Source organism: Dipodomys spectabilis, unplaced genomic scaffold (genome assembly GCF_019054845.1).
Source record: "Dipodomys spectabilis isolate Male_0828 unplaced genomic scaffold, ASM1905484v1 ptg000273l, whole genome shotgun sequence".
Taxonomy (NCBI): domain Eukaryota; kingdom Metazoa; phylum Chordata; class Mammalia; order Rodentia; family Heteromyidae; genus Dipodomys; species Dipodomys spectabilis.
In genome coordinates this window covers 9,482,495-9,500,077 of record NW_024870950.1, presented here as the reverse complement: position 1 = coordinate 9,500,077, position 17,583 = coordinate 9,482,495, and the positions used below count along the sequence as shown (strand labels likewise).

At 53.1% G+C, this 17,583-nt stretch overlaps 1 protein-coding gene across 1 annotated transcript; it reads right to left on the bottom strand.

Moving 5' to 3' along the window:
• Window positions 1-17,090, bottom strand: Fhod1 (formin homology 2 domain containing 1). The gene is made up of 22 exons (XM_042700847.1): window positions 16,804-17,090; window positions 7,742-7,848; window positions 7,305-7,369; window positions 6,900-6,967; window positions 6,722-6,827; window positions 6,547-6,641; window positions 6,178-6,289; window positions 5,991-6,085; window positions 5,751-5,894; window positions 5,490-5,647; window positions 5,245-5,415; window positions 3,775-3,890; window positions 3,097-3,692; window positions 2,656-2,811; window positions 2,266-2,448; window positions 2,061-2,180; window positions 1,822-1,983; window positions 1,156-1,346; window positions 878-1,070; window positions 635-797; window positions 359-559; window positions 1-282 (listed from the first exon to the last, which is right to left on the bottom strand). The coding sequence occupies exons 1-22, from the start codon at window positions 17,002-17,004 to the stop codon at window positions 200-202; spliced, it is 3,486 nt and encodes a 1,161-aa protein (XP_042556781.1). The 5' UTR covers window positions 17,005-17,090; the 3' UTR covers window positions 1-199.
• Between the last annotated feature and the right edge of the window lie 493 nt (window positions 17,091-17,583).

Here is a 17,583-nt window from a genome sequence, read left to right as displayed (position 1 = left end):
GAAAACTTTATTTTTCTCCCTGAGTAGGGAAATGGACACACACACACACACACACACATCTCCACATACATCCTAATACTGCTCAAGGCACTGGCCCATGGACACAGGGTTCTGGGACCAGATGGCTGCGTAGAGCCCTTTTCACTCTAGTATCTCATACTGCAAGAGCATCCAGACAGGTATCCTGAAGTCAGCCCCTTCACACCTCCAGGCCAGCAGCTTTGCTCAGTCCCAGTGCCTGCACCAGTTCGTCTCCAAGCCCACTCTTCAGCGTCCTTCTCACTGCAGGGACAAAGCAGGGTTGGAGTGATCTATGGGTCTAAGGTGGTGGGCTTGGGGTGGGGGCTGGGGTACTTACAAGACTTGCGGTTGCCACGGGAACGTTTCCTTTCCCGAGCAGTTAAGGCACGAGGACTGCTCTTGGTTACTGACTGCACCAGCAGGTCCATAATCTCATCGGATGTGTCACTGGGTAAACTGGAGCCTGAGGGCTCTTCAGGAGGTGCAGTAGAGGACCCCACTGCTGGGTGTGTGATTGGGGAACTGTTCTGGACCATGCCTGAGGGAGACCAGATAGCAAAGTGAAGTCAGGGTGGCCCAAGAACCCATTTCTCCCAGCAGCTATGAATCGCACCTCTGCTGCGGCGGTTATGTGTGGTGTCCTCAGGCCTGCTGATCAGCAGACTCTTCATACTGGCGTGACTGTCAGCATCACCCCGGCCTGGCCCACTGCCCACTGCCACTGGAACAGATGGGTTGCTGGGGACTTCCCCAGCCACCCCTGAGAACTTCTCTGTCTGGAGAAGGGAGAAAGATGAGCTGGGATCAGGGAAGGGCAACTGTGGGCATGGCAGTCAAGACCTAAAAAGACATCCACCTCTGTGATCATGCGTCCCCGGGTCTTGTTGCGTTCCCGGTACGTGGCCCGCTTCTGCTGCTGCTGTAGAACCCGTTCTCGGCAAGTCCGATACTCAAGTGCAAACTCTCGCAGAGTGTGGCAGAACTGCATGATGCGCACTTCCCGAGCTGCCTGTGCAGTGTAGCCCAAGTAGAGCAGGAAGGCATGGAACCTAGGTGAGTTGAGGTGACCATGAATCCTGCTTGGTGTCTGAGAGATGGCGGCAGCCGTCCTCTCTCCCTGGGCCCATGCCTTACCTGTTACAGACTCGGCGGTGCACAACCCTCAGCATGGCAACACGGCGGGCACACTGGGCCAGGAAATGGGTGAGGCGGGCACGTAGAGCTGGGGCTAGTTCGTGTTTAGCCAAGCTCCGTAGACTCTCCTCAGCTGCCTTGCTCCGGCGCTCCAGCTGCCCCAGGTTCTCTGTCAGTTGCTCAAAATCCACCTGGAAAAGAAAGTAGGTATATATGCTGTCCCCCCATAGATGAGACACTGCCTGGCGTCAAGATAGCTTGTATGGAGCTGACCAGCCTGGGCCCTAGAGACAGCTGAGGTTCAGTCTATGCTTTTCAAAAGCTCATAGGCTGGGAGGGAGGCTGAGGCAAGAGTGACACCTGAGCAACATACTGAGACTCACATCTCAACAAAAAGCTCACAGTTTGACATAAGAAACATACAAATCCATTGGATCCACTTGTGAACAGAGAAGGCGTCTTGGAGGAAATGGCAGCTAAACAGACCCCAAGACTGTAGGCATGGCTATGCCAAGAAAAAAAACATTTGTGGCAGGGAATACAATTGACACACCTGTAGCCTGAGCAAGCCCTGGCACATCAGCAAATGAGAAGAGGAGGAGCCAGCCCAGGGAGCTGTGCTCCCTCAAGCCCTGGCTAGTCTTGGAATCTCTGGCTGATGCTAACCTTGGCACAGCGGGTCAGGGCAGGGATTTCTGAGTAGAGGTCGGAGGAATCAGGCCGTGTCTGGATCACCAGGGAGCAGAGATGGTATAGCAGGGACTGCCGGCGTACTGTGTCTTTTACCTCTGATACCTTCTCCAGGTAGCTCAGCTCAAAGCCACTGCTCTGAAAGGACACGGTATGAGCCTGGGGCTGGCTCACTCTGGAGCCCTGATCCCTTGTCTCCGTGTTCTTTCACTCACCTGGGAGCCATTGAGGAAGTTGCCCACAGCCAGCAGGGTAGCTAGGATGCAGTGGAAGGTGGCATTTTGCACCAGCTGTTCCATGCCCACTTTCAGGTCAAACAGTGGCTCTGCGATTTCCTGTGATGGGAGACCCGGGGTGCTTAGAATACATGGTTATCATCCACCTATCCCCACCACCTATCCCACTCCACAATCCAGATACCCGTTCCATGCCGTCATAGTCTAGCTTGAAAGCCCAGAGTTGTAGGCGGGCAGCCAGGCCCCCAATGGAGGCAAGTGTCATCAAGAAATTCTCAGCTGGACCCAGCGGTAGATCAGGGTTGGCCAACTGGGCTTCCTCAATCTTTTGCCTTTCCTCCTCCGTGGGCATCATGGTCAGTAGTTTCTGAAGATGCAACCATCACCCCTTATTTCTGGCCTGAGGCTTTGGGCATTAGCTCAGGCATCTGGGAGATGCCTCAGGTTCTAGGGGAATCCCAGCAGAAATGGCAGGCCCATGTTCACCAATGCTGATCGGAAACACTCACTGACCAAAGGACAGGGCCAGGCTTTCCATCTCCCTTTTCACATCTGAAGGGTCAAGTGTCCTTACCTCAATGCCATCCTTGCTGACTGCAAACTCATCAAAGTTTTGCAGGGCAGCCTTAATGACATGTACAGGTGGTAACGTGGTTAGGCCAATGTTGATGGCGTTGCTGCGTTTGGGGTCTAGTACTGTGGTCATTGTCCGGCGGCCCTCACCAGCTTTCTGCAAGGTTAGGGGAAGGGCAGAGCAAAATGAAGGGACTAGCTGGGGCAATAATCTCAACAAGCAACTCCAACATCCTCTAAATGGCCCAGTGATCCCAGAACTGGTGATATAGGACAGGTAAGGTACTGAGCTGCCTTGAGCTTCTAGTGAAGGCTCTTACTGAACCTCTTAGACAAGTTCCTTTCCATTGTTGATCTCAGCTCTCCCCATATGGAGAAATCAGGGACTAGCTCCAAGGGCTCAGTCCTTTGAGCTCATTCCTCCCACTTTTAGGACGTTTACCTTGGAGGGTAGTATGTCCTTGGCTCGAGACTCGAACAGATGTTCCAGCCGGGCTGTATCCACAGTGACAGGCTCCAGGGAGGCCCACAGGGTAGAGCAGGGTCCAAAGTGGCTTCCAGAGCTCCCTTGTCCCCCAGCCAGCTTTAGCTCCCGCCAGAAAAGTTTTACTGTCTTCCTCTTGGTGGGGATGGCTGGCCCATCAAGTGCTGAGTGGGGAGGAGGGGCAGCCAGCGGTGGGGGGGGTGGGCAGGGTCCTTTGATGGGTGGGAGAGGTGGTGGAGGAGGAGGTGGGGGGCCTCCAGAGATTAAGGGAGGTGGGGGTGGGATCCCTTTTCCAGCTTCCACAGGCTCCACATTTAGCATGTCCTGGTCTTCATCTTCCCCCAGGTCTGAGAAGTCTAGGTCCCCAATGCACAGCTTGGGTACACGGGTAGGGAGATCATGGATGGGCTCAGCCTTGGGGCTTGATGGAATCAGTGGCTCCGTGACCTCTGGCTCAAGACTCCGCTGAGCCTGGAGTAGGATTCGGGACACAGGGCTCTGGGGTGTTCTGGGTACAGGGGCTGGCTCTGGGGAATCCCAGAGTTCCCGGGTGCCTAGCAAGAAGAAAGCAGCTGTTAGCCTCATGCCTTGTGTGGGGCAAGAAAGAACAGGGCATTGTACCTACAAACTACTCACCTGAGGACCCATCAGCCTCATCCATCATGGCCCCAGCCAGTGCCTCTGCCCGGCCCTGGGCCAGTGCAGCCTGCTTCTCAGTTTCTGCTGCTGCCACATTCTCCAGGAACCGGGCTCTGAGGGGAAGTACTTGTCAGTGACAGTGTCTGACACAAGCCTAGCCCAAGGTGATGCACATGCCTTGCTGAATTCCTAGGCACTGCCCTCAACTGCAGGCACACACAGGCACAGGGAACATTCCATGCACTGAGCAGACCCCTGCCACCCCAAGCCAGCCTCTGTTCAGTCTTCTTACGGGGAGAATTAACTACCAATCCAGCAATCCTAGGCCAAAGTACAGGGAGATGTACTTAGCATCTACTTGCAACCTTTGTGTTTACTGTCCTGATTCTAGACAAGAGCCATCAGACCATAGGAAGAGGACAGCTATCACAATGGGCACATCATACTCTCTCCCTCTTGGCCTGTCTGGCAGCTTCTGGAAGCTATGTCTAGAAGCACACCTGGGAAGTGGCAAGCACTGTTTATGTTGGAATAATGAATGTGATCCAGTGTTTCTTTCTGGCCTCTCTAGCCTCTGCTGGCCTTCAGTCTCTGCCTTTCTTTTCGCCTTAGGTTGCTCTATTACCCTCCACACCACACAGCACCCTAGATCACCTCCCTGCCCTATTTCCAACTCCCCATCTCTGGTCTAAGTTGTTAAGATATTATTAGAAGCATAAGGACCTCTAAGACCACAGTGGGATGCTTCTTAGTGCTTAGTTTGGGGGTTACTAAAGACTGGAAGAGGGAGGAGCCAAGAGGCTGCCCCGCCTCCTCTCTCCTCCACCCCCCCCAGCTATGGTAGTAGAGGACAAATGAAATCCCTGTTGGAGCAGCAATGCTGAAGCCCTGAGCACAAGGCAGGTTTGGCAGGCTGGCTTCTGTACTTACTCTAGCCTGACCTGCCCCATAGGGGACTGAGGGACAGGTGGGCTCTCAGGGGCGCTGGGTAAGGGGATAAGAGGAAGAGATGGTAACTATGGTGCTGGCTCCAGCCCAAGGCCCATTGGTTTGATCCCACACAGAGCTGGAAAGGGTTCCTTCCCAGCCACAGGGAAGGAGAGGAGGGATGAGGGTGGCAGGATATGGGGAAACTGGAAATGGAAGACTGACATGAAGCTGGACAGGGTGCAGCAGTGATCAGGAGTGAGAGAGAAACAGAGATGGGAGGCTACAGGGAGACAGATGACAAGAGGCAAAGGCAGGTGGAACAATGGAAGGAGATAAAGAAAAGCCACAGGAGGAGGTCCAGTCACAGCCGAACCTCACCCCCTAGCAGTCACTTACCAAATGGGAGCAGTTTGGTGAAGTCTGGAAAGAGAGAAAGCACGCGTTTGGGCAGAGGAGGCTGAGGGCCCATGGAGGGGCACAAAGTGGAGGGACAGCTGGAGATAGGACATTGGGGGTCACCCCTTTCTCCCTCCTTACTTGTAGATGCTTCTCTCACAGGAGCTGTCCACTGAGGACGCCATGGAAATGGCAGGAAAGAGGTTCACAGAGGTGATAACAGAAGCAGGGCTTGCAGAGCTGGAGGTGGGGCTTGTCCGTGGAGCAGGGCCAGTTGAGATGGGGCCAGTTGGGGAGGCAGGGCCTGTGGAGCTAGAGGCAAGGCCTGTCAGCAGATAGCGCCAAACCTGGCCATTCACTCCTCATCCACCCAGGCCCTTACTTACCTAGCTTCTGGAGCACGCACAGGACAGCCACCCCCTTCCAGAGATCTGCGGCTCCTCTTCCCCTCCTCTGAAGATGGCTTTCGCCGCTCCCGCCGGCCACCTGCTGCAGCTGCTGCTGCTGCTTCCTCCATGTCCCCATCCTCCAACCGAAGGGCACTCTAATGGAGGTGGCCAGAATGTAAGCAAGCATCTAGGTTCAGTAGTTAGACTGGGTACTGGGGAAATGCACTTCTCCTTTACATCCTCCCACTTCTGGCCTACCTCATAGAGCATAAGCTGTGTACGCAGGTCCACATCTGTACCAGGGGTGCCCAAATGACGCTGGACCAGTGTCTCCATACCCTGCTGCTCTAGAGCATCTGTCACATCGTAGAAGGAGTCTTGGTCAGGCAGTGCAGCCAGCGTCTGAAGGGAGAGCACAGGAAGCCAAGGTTAAGGTTCGTAGGGGCCACAGGTCAGGACCCACAGGTACTCAGTCGGCACCTGGTCGCCAGCCCATACCTTATTGATGAGGGTGATGGTGTACACCAACAGCTCTGGGTCAGCACCATTCTTCTCCTCTAGGATGGACACCAGATTGGCCCAGGGAAGAGCACCTACCACATAGAAATGGGAGCAGTCAGGGGGCAGGCAGGGAGGAGAGAGGGCTCTCAATTGGAGGAGGAGAGTTGGATAGACAGGCTCTGACCGGTGGTGCTGGCCACAGAGTTGACTGCCCGGATGAAAAGAGGCGCGTTGTTCTCAGAGTATTCCACAAACACCAGCAGCAGCTTCAGGGCGGTCTTCACCACTAAGCGGGACTTGGAGGGAAGGGAGAGAAGTCACCACATGTGAGAGGGGCTTAAGCCAGACCATGTCTGTGGAAGAGCTCGTGAGGCGAGACCAAGAGAGAAATCTAGGTAGAAAGACTTGGGCTCCAGCCCTAGGCCTGGGAGGGCTTTGTAGGCTGAGGGGCCTCAGACTCAGTCCATTCCAGCCCACTTTGCAGAAGAAGAAACAGGCTCAGGAGGAAGCAATGAGAAAAGCATGCATGACTGGGTGTGCAAGGGCCACTTACCAGACTGGCACACAGTGTATACAGCCACTGCACTGTCTCACTATGGGCCACCACCCCCAGCATCCCATCCACGAAAAGCATCAGCTGGCCCAGTGCTGGGAACACAGGAATAAGAAGAGGTCAGTTGGGAATGGGGAGGCAAAGGTGACCAGGGGAGCAGGACAGTAGGGCGAACCTCGAAGGATGTAGCTCTGGTAGTTGTGGTCAGCAGCAGCACCCACGCGGATCAGGCAGCTCAGCCCCTCTGAGTGTACAAATTCAGGTACCAGGTCCTTGTCTTCCTAAAGGTACCATGAGGGAGTTTAGGACACCCACTGTGGGACACCCACCCTCAGCCTACCTCTGGGCCTCACCTGGAAAATCTGCTTCAGTGAGAAAAGGGAGCGGCGGAGCTCAGGGCCACTGGAGCCGTACAACTTTTCTGCAAGAAGTGAGTGAGCATGAAACCCTCAAGGGGACACAGATACCTTCTTCCAGTGACACACAACCATAAAGAAGATTCTAGTAATCTCAAACTTCTCTCTCCTCCATTCCCTGGCTTTGGACTCCCCCCACTACCATCATCATTACATACTAGCTAAGGCATCAGCTCTGGCTCTAGAAAGAACTGTCAGGGGAGAGCAGGGGGGTCATCTGGGCTTTGATTGATTCTGTCCATGTCTAGCATAGGCCTCAAAGAAACTAGGCCACTTATGTTATTGGGGGGCTGGGGGATGGATAGTGGGGACTGCTGAACACTGAAGCCTTCACATACTCACCCAAGATAGCGTTGACCCTCACAGAGAGCTGGGTTCTCAGGATCAAGGTGGGTTTCCTCCCTTTGCTGAAATCAAGCAGCCAGGTCAGCAGCTCATTCATTCTTCAGAGTCCCACCCTGCAAGCCACCCCTGGCCCCACTCCTTCCTTCCTAACAGCTATTCCAAGGGCCCAAGGGTTGGTCAGACAGGAGGGCTTGTGCAAGCACAGGTATCTCAGGTATGTGAGAGCCCCTACTTCCATCCTGGGCAGTAGATTATACTGGCCAGGCTTGGGGATTCCCCTGGCACTGTTCTCTGGGAAAGCAGGTGACCCATAGCCCAGGCTGTAGATCAAATGTCTCAGCTCCTGACACTTGAGCTGGTGGGGCAAGGATAGGGCTTTGCCCAAACCCTTTCAAAGGGAGGGGAAAGGGCTCCCTGGCCCCATCAGCTCTGACCTGATCTCCTCATAGAAGCCCTCCAGCATCTCTCGCTGCTCTTCTAGCGACAGCTCAGCGTCCAGGTAGTATCCAGAGGGAGATACTTGTAGGGCACAGTCCTCCAGCTGGAGACAAAAGGCAGAGGTGAGGGCTGGGACTGGAGTTGTTTGTTGAATGTCCCCTAAAAATTCATGCATTAAAGGATTGGTCCACATGGTGGCGCTATTGGGAGGCAGTGGAACCTCTGTGATGTGGGTTTTTGGTTTAATTTTTGGCAGTCATGGGGCTTGAACTCTGGGCCTGGGTACTGTCCCTCAACTCATCAGTTCAAGGCATCACTTCCAGTTTTCTGATGGTTAATTGGAGATAAGAGTCTCACGGATCTTTTTGCCCAGGCTGGCTTTGCACTTCAATTCTCAGATCTCAGCCTCCTGAGTAGCTAGGATTACAAGCGTGAGCCACCGGCACCCGGCTATGTGGGATTTCATAGGAGGCTCTTAGGTGCCCTTGAAAGGAAATAGGGGACCCCAACCACTTCAGTCTTGCTCTTTACTTCCTGGTTCACAAGATTTAATAGTCTGTAATGAACTCTGGCCATGATGTGGCAGCCTCACCAGAGGCCCAAAGAAATGAAACCACCTGATATGGGACTCAAACTTGATAGCCATGCGCGTGCGCACACATACCCCTGAGGTAAGGCAGAGAGGCTGTATTCCTCCAGCAGTTGTTTCACACACACACACACACACACACACACACACACACACACACACACACACACACACACACACACACACACACACACACACCCCTGAGGTATGGCAGAGAGGCTATGTATTCCTCCAGCAGTTGAACTCTGGCCATGATGTGGCAGCCTCACCAGAGGCCCAAAGAAATGAAACCACCTGATATGGGACTCAAACTTGATAGCCATGCGCGTGCGCACACATACCCCTGAGGTAAGGCAGAGAGGCTGTATTCCTCCAGCAGTTGTTTCACACACACACACACACACACACACACACACACACACACACACACACACACACACACACACACCCCTGAGGTATGGCAGAGAGGCTATGTATTCCTCCAGCAGTTGTTTCTCAAGCTCCTACTATGTGCAGGGCCCACCTGTCTCTTGCCATCTCCTCTCCCAGCTAACATTCTTCTACTGTTTAGTGTTTAGATTGGATGCCATTTTTGCAAAGCCTTCTGAACCATATTTCTGGTTTGTGTATCCTCTCCATAGGTCTTACGGCATTATAACAATACTAGTCTCATTCCTCCTTAACTGGGTTCTCTTAATTTGGGCACCCTGCCTGTCTAGCTTGTATACCACCTGGTACAGAGTAGGTGTCACCAAGTGTTTGTTAGTGAATATAAATGAGGAAGGGGCATGGAGAGGAAGTTGCTATCTCTGAGGAAGCTTACAGTTGGGTGGGGTGATAAGCTGCAGCCAAGAAGTATTAAAGCCTGGAGAAGGTGCAGGGAGGAGCAAAATCCAGTGAGTCCACGTGTCTGAAGAGTAGAACTGATTTGTAGACTCCCCTGTCCCTCCAGGCCTCAGAAGCTTTGATCTCTCCCCAAGGGGGCTGCCAGTTACAATGCTCCATGGTCCTACCAAGTCCTCAGATTTTGGGGTCTGATCCAGTTAGTCTTCAGTGGAATCCTAAAACCTGCATTTGTTGTTGGTTTGGGTTTTTTTGTTTTGTTTTTGTAAGCATTGGGGTTTGAACTCAAGGCCACATGCTTGCCTGGCTAGTGTTCTATCATTTGAGCCACACCCCCAGCCTGGCTTTTTGCTGGTTATTTTGGAGATGGAGTCTGGAGGACTTTTCTGTGAGGGCTGGCTTCAAACCATGATCCTCTAGATCTCAGCCTCCTAAGTAACAAGGATTACAGATGTAAGCCATTAGCACCATGGCTTGAAACCTACAATTGTAAGAGGAAGGCACATACTCCATCCATGTGTACACTTCTGATGTTTCCCTCCCTCAAGGCTGGTTCCACTGCACCCCTACCAGGTATGGTGCTTGGCCCCTTGTGAAGCACTTATAAAGAAGTGACTCCAGACACTCTAGGCAGCACAGCTTCCAGACATTTCCCCCATGACACAGGGCTGCCGTGCAGGGAGGGCTAAGCAAAGTCTCTTCTGCTTGAGTGACTGACCCTTAAGGTGCTGTGACCAGAGTGGGCCCACCTCTGGGGTGGCGAGGGAGCGGGGAGGGAGGAGGGTCTTCTGGTCTCCCTATCAGGCAAGTCATTTGTCTTATTATTTTATCAGCTCTGTCCTGCTATAGACTTTACCCAAGGGATTCCAACTACTCTTGTTCCCCAGGGAGAAAAAATCCAGCTCCTACCCTTGTGTCTATAGAACACCCCTGCTCAGGCCTCCGAGCCTGAACTGGCTCCTTCCTGGCAGTTTATAGGGCCCTTGGGTGACTCCCCTCCCCCCTTGCCCTGGGACATGGGACACAGGACAAACACTCCAGCCTGTTCTCTGTCCCACTTCCTGCCTGGCTGCCTGCCCTTCCCTGGGCGCCTTGGGCGGGCCTGGCCTCTTTCCCCTCCCAGAGAGCGGAGTCATCTTCTCCGGGGCCCTACTAGTCACAGGCAACAGTGCCTCAAAATTAGTGCGACTTACTCAGCGCAGCTGAGGGAGTCCTCACATTTCTCCGGATCCCTTTACCCACAGAGTGACTCAACAGCCTACCCATCTCACCCCCTCGCGCTCCAGCTGCGTCTCCTTGTGCCTTGGACTGGAGAATTTGGGGACCCTAGAAGAACAAACTTCCAGCAGAGTTACAACTTCCTCCTCAGAGATCACATATAAAACAGCTCATTTATCCGAACATTCACGAACCAGGCTGGTTTTAGGTGCAGAAGACATAGCAGGAACCATAATGTCTTGCCTTCCCCTCCTTTTACCACACAGAAGACAGAAACTTCAAGAGCAGGACACCAGTGGCTCATGCCTGTTATCCTACTACTCAGGAGGCTGAGATCTGAGGATTGCAGTTAGAAGCCAGCACAGGCAGAAAAGTCCCTGAGATACGCTTATCTCCAATAAACTACTCAAAGCCAGAAGTGACACAGTGGCTCAAGTGGTAGAGCACTAGCCTTGAGCACAAAGAGGCTCAAGGACAATACAGACACCCTCTGTGTCTGTATTGAACTCTGTTCAAGCCCCAAAATGGCACAAAAAAGAAAGAAGGAATAAAAGAGAGAGAGAGAGGAAGAAAGAAAAAAGAAAGAAGATTCTGAAACAGTCATTTACTGGTGATTCATGCTGGTAATCTTTAGCTACTCAGGAGGCTGAGTTTTAGTGGATGAAGTTTGAAGCTAGCCAGAGAGAAGTGTTTACCAGACTCCATCTCCAAAGTAACCAGCAAAAAGCAGGGCTGGAGCCAGGCACTGGTGGCTCACACCTGTAATCCTAGCTACTCAGGAGGCTGAGATCTGAGGATCACAGTTCAAAGCCAGCCAGGGCAAGAAAGTCCATGAGACTCTTATCTCCAATTAATCACCAGAAAACTAGAAGTGGTGCTGTGGCTCAAGTGGTAGAGTGCTAGCCTTGAGCTGAAGAGCTGAGGGACAGAACCCAGGCCCAGAGTTCAAGACCCACAACTGACAAAAAAAAAAAGCAGGGTTAGAAGTGTGGCTCAGGAGGTAGAATACTAGCTAAGATAAGCAAGTACAAGGACCTATGTTCAAATCCCAGTACTGAAAAGAAACAGAAAAAGCTAACAAGTACATGTAGTCACAGCTTTCATGGGCTCTAAGAATGGGGAGAGGTGGACTGCTATAAACACTGTAAACACTGGAACTTGATCAGATTACATCTGGTAACCACTTACACACCAAGGTATAAGATCAAATATGGCTGCACTGGCCAAAGCTGTACATGCGCATAGTGAGGGCTCCTGCTCCATCCCTGCTAAGTCAGAATGGCTTTCTCCTTCGAGGATACCATTTAGGCAGGGAGTCTGAAAGTTCAGTGTCTACCTCTCCAGCCTCTTCAGCCTCTACCTCTCCCGGCTCGTCAGCTGAGCAAGTTAAGTCCTTTCCTCTTCATCACTTCTCCTGAGCAGTCCTGGCAGTCCATTTACAGTGAGGAGGTCCAGGGATAGCATCCAGCTTAGTGCCTCCAAAGTAGAGAGTGGAGGCTAGGGCCTGGACAACAGCCAAAAAAGGAGACTTCCTGCCAGCAAGATGGTGCTTATCCCTCACACTCTTGTCCCCCTCCTGGGGTCATCATTTTGAGAGCCAACTTTCTGGTCCTTGTTTCTCACACCCTGGGGCTGGGCCAGGCCTGAGCAAGCACAAATCTCTGTCTCTGCGATTAGCTCCATCCTGGCTCTTGTCTTCCTCACTTCTCTGGTCTCTGTCATGGGATACAGCCATTCCACATTCCCATTCTTCCCAGGCTCAGCCTCTGGTCCACTACTCTCACACTCAGGCTCTTCTGAAAGCCTAAACTCATTAGTTATGATTATGATTACTTTTTATTCAGGGCTGGGACATAGTACAAGAACTAGCTTGTGAAGCCCTGAGTTCTAACTCCAATACTACCCCCCAATTTTTTTTTTCTTTTTACTTAGTACAAGGGATCAAACTCAGAGCATTGTGTGTACGAGACAAGCATTATACCACTGAACCATTAGCTGTCCCCTCCCGTATAGATTCATGTGTTTTATTTTATGTTGAAGACAGAGTCTTGTTATGTAGCCCTGGCCAGCTTCAAATTCATGATCACTGGCTGAGCACAGTGGCTCATGCCTTTAATCCCAGCTATGAGCCTTCTGAGGTTCAAAGGCCAGTGGGGAACAAAGAAAAAGTTATCCTGAGCCAAAACAAGTAGAAACACTTGTGAGTGTGGGTCATCCTGGCCAGCAAGAGTCTTGCCCCAGGCAAAAAGCAAAATCCTATGTGAAAAATAACCTAAAGCAAAAAGGACCGGAAGTGTGGTTCAAGCACAGGCAATCCCAAGGCCCTGAGTAACAACTCCAGTACTACCATAAATAAACAAACAAATAAATAAATAAATCCAGGGTCTTCTGCCTTTGCACCACCATGCTTTGCTTTCGTACAGTTTAATATTGGATGATGGCATGTACTCACCAGTTTTTTTCCCCCTAGCAGTGTAATCTGGTGAGAATGAATATGCAAGGTGCATGGGAGATGGGGAAAGAATTACATGCTTAAAGATTCTTATTTTAGGAAATAATTACTGCCTTTCCCTCGGCTCAGAAGACCATCCTTTCTTGCTATCAAGTGTCTCCATCTCCAGCTAGACCACATCTTCCTGGATGAGATGAAATGGAAATCAGAATTTGTTATGCCTCTTCAGTATCAGATAACTAGACTCCTAATATCTAGATCTTTTTACAGGTGAGAAAACCAAGGCTCAGAAATTCAGTGAATTGCCCCAGGCAGCATACCCTTGAATGGAATCGGGGCCTAACTGATTTAGATCTTGGGTGCTTGGGTCTTGGAAGTGCACCATGGAAACCTGAAGGGGAGGTGGAGTTAGGGCTGGGTCTTCAGTGTTTCCAAAGGCTGGAGACAGCCACCACTCAGCTTCCCCAACTCTGCAAATACCCCAAACTGGTCCTCCCAGTTCAGCAAAGGAACTCATTTGCACACTCTTAACAGTGTCTACCTCTTGCAGCACCTAGGTCATGGGGTCCCTCACCAGGGTGCTGCCCAGAAGGACCAGTAGGTGGAATGCGCTGGCTACAAGGAAGGCTTAGAGACCCCCTATTCTCATTCCTAATCTTTCACAGTCTTTCTAGAGACTCTAATAGCAGAAGACCAGAGAGTTCCGTTCATCCCCTTAAGAGTCCTTAGGAGGGGGGGAAAGCAGCTCAGTGACAGAGCACACTTGGCCTTGGGCTTGATCCTTGACACAGAAAAAAAAATTTCTATGGGACACCTTCAGTTGGCATCTATTTCTGGAGCTCAGGAATAGACGCATATTACAAGAGCCCCTGAGGGTAAACAGAGGCTAAAGTGGGTTGGAGTAGGGTCAGGATATGGGCATAGCACCATCTTTGTTCTATTCTGATCTTTAGCCTCAGGTGTCTGGGGAAACAAAGTTGCTGGAAGGCAGGATATGTAAGGGTCATCTTTACAGTCAAAGGTTGCCCTGGCTTTTGCTCTAAGGTCAGAGAAGCACTTCAGGTTCCTCTGCCCAAAGCTAGGGAGAAGTCAGAGTTGGCCAGACTAGACAACGGCTGATTCTCAGGGGAGGCTTCTGAGGCCCTTCCCCAAAGGCAAGGTGGATCAATAGCTCTGAAAAGATGCCAAAGGGTTACCTCTCCCTAGGGTGAGGAGCACGTTCTGGGACTAGAAAAACCTTTAGCATAGACAGGAGAAAGACACTCTTGAGTTCTCCTGGGGACACTAGGCCTGGCCCAGGGCACTGCCAGGCTCCCCTCATCAGCCAGGCCAGGAGATGAGTCAGGCTGTGGCTAGGAGCTTCCTCTTAGACTTGGAGGAAATGAGCAAGTCTTTCTCAGGCAGACAAGCTCTGAATGGTTTCAAAAGGGAGCTCCCAAGGGGAACTCTAGGCCCAATAGGGATTGGGAGAGGAACTCCAGGGAGAGAGTGGGCCAGCCGCTGCACATACCCAGGAAGAGTGCAGGGTCTGCAGGAATGATGGAAGCCAGTATCCAGCATGGGAGAGCAGAGGTTTCTCGATTGTGACCTCTCCTCTACTAGATAACCATACACAGGATGAAGCATTATTTATTTCTGTCCCACAGCCTGCCTGGGTTTCCCTTCTAGAAGCCTAGAAAGGCGGACCTGAGTCATATAAGTGCTTTTGGGGCACCCACTTAATAGTACTAGGGGAAGAACCAGCTGCTGGCATTTCCTGCAGGAAGAGCCCTGCACCCCTTTCCTCAGTTTACTGATGTCCCTGCTACTGCCCTATTCTCAGTCTCTCTTCGTTTAGCCTTCTATTCTGGGTCTGTGGTCACAGTTTATATTTGGGACAAGCACATCACAGTACATCTGACCATTACTGGCAAAGCTGTCAGCCCTAGGGACTTCTGGCTCCAAGAACTAGTGTTCTTTAGTGTGCCTTCCACAAATCCTCCCGGGGGGGGGGGGGGGGGGGGGAAGGGGCAATCCTAGGTGCTCTAGGTGGGAGATCTCAAATTTGGTCACACCAAAAAATACAGAGTTGGGGTGGTAAACTTAAAACACATTCTCTATGGAGCTCTATAATGTCCTTAGTTAGGGGTCAGAGAATAGGGTAAGGCACCTGTGTGTGTGTGTGTGTGTGTGTGTGTGTGAGTGTGTGTGTGTGTGAGGAAGTTTTCTCTCTCTTTTTCTAAATTGCTGGACAAGGCCTGGAGCAGGCCAGGCAAGTGCTGGACTAATTGATAGCCATGCCTGGGTGTGTGTGTGTGTGTGTGTATATGTGTGTGTGTGTGTGTGTGTGTGTGTGTGTCTGAGGAAGTTTTCTCTCTCTTTCTAAATTGCTGGACAAGGCCTGGAGCAGGCCAGGCAAGTGCTGGACCAATTGATAGCCATGCTCCTAGCCCAAGCTTGCCTGCTTTTTTTCTTTCTCTATCTGTGTGTGTTGCCAGGGATCCTAATCTGGGGCCTTGTGCAAACTAAGCACATGCAGGTTTCTAAATGAGGAAGAAGGGATGATTCTGAGCTCTTTACTTCAGTTTATCTACCAGGCCTGCTTCAGTAGGAAAAGAAGGGAGTTCTAGAGCAGGGGGTTGGGAAGAAAACGGTCTTCTCGCTAGAGCTCCAAACTTTATTTTTGCACAGAGTTCCAGGGGCCTGAAGGCAAAACTATCTCAGAGCAGCACCTCTTTCTGTTTAGCACACCTTCTCTACCGAATGAGACAGGTGGGTGACCTCTGGCTGGACACGATACCAGGCCCTACTGAACTGAACAGGACAAGAGGGGGCCGCACCAAAACTTTGGAGGTGTGTTGCATCTTTCCAGCTGTGGCTTGAAAGCAGGGGCTCTGACAGGACGCTCGCCACTCCCCAGGATACGTCTCCCGAGCCCTTCCGCCCGCGCTCGGAGGCGGGGCTGGCCGCAGCGCGAGGAATGCGGGCTGGGGGGCCCGGCTCCCAGGGCACATTCCAGGGGAGACCCCGAGCTCAGGGGGCATGTTTGCGCAACTCGGCGCCCAGCTGAGGCAGCAGCCCCAAGTCCCACCCTTCTTCACCTCGGGTCGGAGCAGGCGGGGAACCCGAGGCAGGGAGGAGGAGGGGTGCTCGCCTCTCAGTCTTAGCCCGGAAACAGCGCGCCGGAAAGGGCTGCCTGCGGGGGGCTGAGGGCGGCGAGCAGGAGGGGAGGGGAGAGGAGGTCCGGCAAGCCATCTGGAAAAGGGCCTCTCCATACGGTGCAAAGTCGGCCTCGGGGCGCCAGCAAACTAGGGCAGGCTGGTATTTCAAAATTAGCCGGGCCCGCCCCCCTGATTTCCACCGGCGGCGGTGATGGGGGTGGTGACTCAAAGGGCTTTTCCACTGATGCAGTCTGCCGTGCTCGGCGTAGCCCGGGGCTATGGGGGTTGGCGGATTCCGGGGGATGCCCCTCACCCTGAGTAGTCTCCGCGGCTCGCACTGTCAGGCCGAGTCCCCACCTGCAGAGGAGCCACGCCTCCCGTCCCCCCCCCCCCCCGCCCTCCGCCAAGCACCCAACTCAGCCTCCAGACACCATTCCCAGCCCACACCTCCAACGCCTGGCTCCGCCCTTCCCCCAAGTCCCGCCCCTCACCTTCACCTGAAGCAGGTGGAAGCTGGTATCTCGGCTTCGCCTCCGGGGTCCGCTATAGCCTACACAGCAGCCGCCCTGGCAATCAAGGGTGAGCCTCGAGCCCCTCTTGGGGCCGGGAGAAGGCTCACTTCCAGGGGCAGCCAGGGTGGGCAGACCACAAACTGCCCGGTCCCTTCAACGTGAGAGCGGAACGGCGGAGCGGACCCAGCCCAAGACTTTCCGGCAGGAGAGCACCCGCTCTAGCCTCTCCCGGAGAGGCACCTCCCACTGTAAGGCGCGGTACCTGAACCCAGATCACCCCAACTTTTCTTCGCAATCTCCTCACCTTGAGTGGTGCCCCCAGCAGGCGGTGCAGCGCAGGTATCTGCGCACTCAGAGGCAGCGCCCCGTCCAGGCTGCACGTAGGGGCCCGGCGCGGCTCCGGGAAGTTGGCACATGCGAAAGGGTCGGTGTCTTCCAGGTACTGCACCCTCACCGTCACCACGGATACTGGCTCCCCGTCACCGTGCTCCTCCCCGCCCGCCATGGATCCTGCACCCGCTAGCTCCGCGCGCCGGGGTCGTCCAGCCTCGCAGCGGCTTCAGCTTAGCTGAACTACAATGTTTGGGCCGGGCCGGGCCGGGCCGGACGCTGCTGGAGAGGCGGAGTCAGACATGGGCGGGGCCGAGGAAGGGGGTGGGGCCAAGACTATGCCCGAGCGCGCACAGTGGGGGGCCAAGGGGCGGAGCTTGCGCCAGCCATTCAGAGTGCCTGGTTGGTGATCCCGTTAGTTCCCTGGTTTGGAGAGCGGGAAAACCCGAGCTGGCGCCCCGCCTTGGAGAGCGCGGAAGGCGGGGAAAGCTTTCTTTGGGTTTGTGATAGAAGAGGTTGAGTTTTGGGGGGGAGAGGGAGGTAATTTGGGGGTAGATGGGGCGAGGTTTCTCCTGATGGTCTTTCTCTGCTGAGTCTTCCTTGGTTTAGGGATGGGATGATCCTAATTTCTTGTTGTAGAGATCAGTGCAAGTTTTTCTCTTACTTAAGGAAAGCAATGGAGAGGGATCCCTTTCAGCTGAGAGCAAGAAGTGAAAATAGATTTCACTGAAGGAAGAGGCGGGATCAGTTCCTT

Coding starts and splice junctions, on each gene's coding strand:
- Fhod1 (XM_042700847.1), bottom strand. CDS start 17,004: ATGGCGGGCGGGGAGGAGCACGGTGACGGGGAGCCAGTATCCGTGGTG. Junction 7,370..7,741: donor GGCTTCTATGAGGAGATCAG/GTCAGAGCTGAT, acceptor GCTTGATTTCAG/CAAAGGGAGGAAACCCACCT. Junction 283..358: donor CCGTGGCAACCGCAAGTCTT/GTAAGTACCCCA, acceptor TTGTCCCTGCAG/TGAGAAGGACGCTGAAGAGT.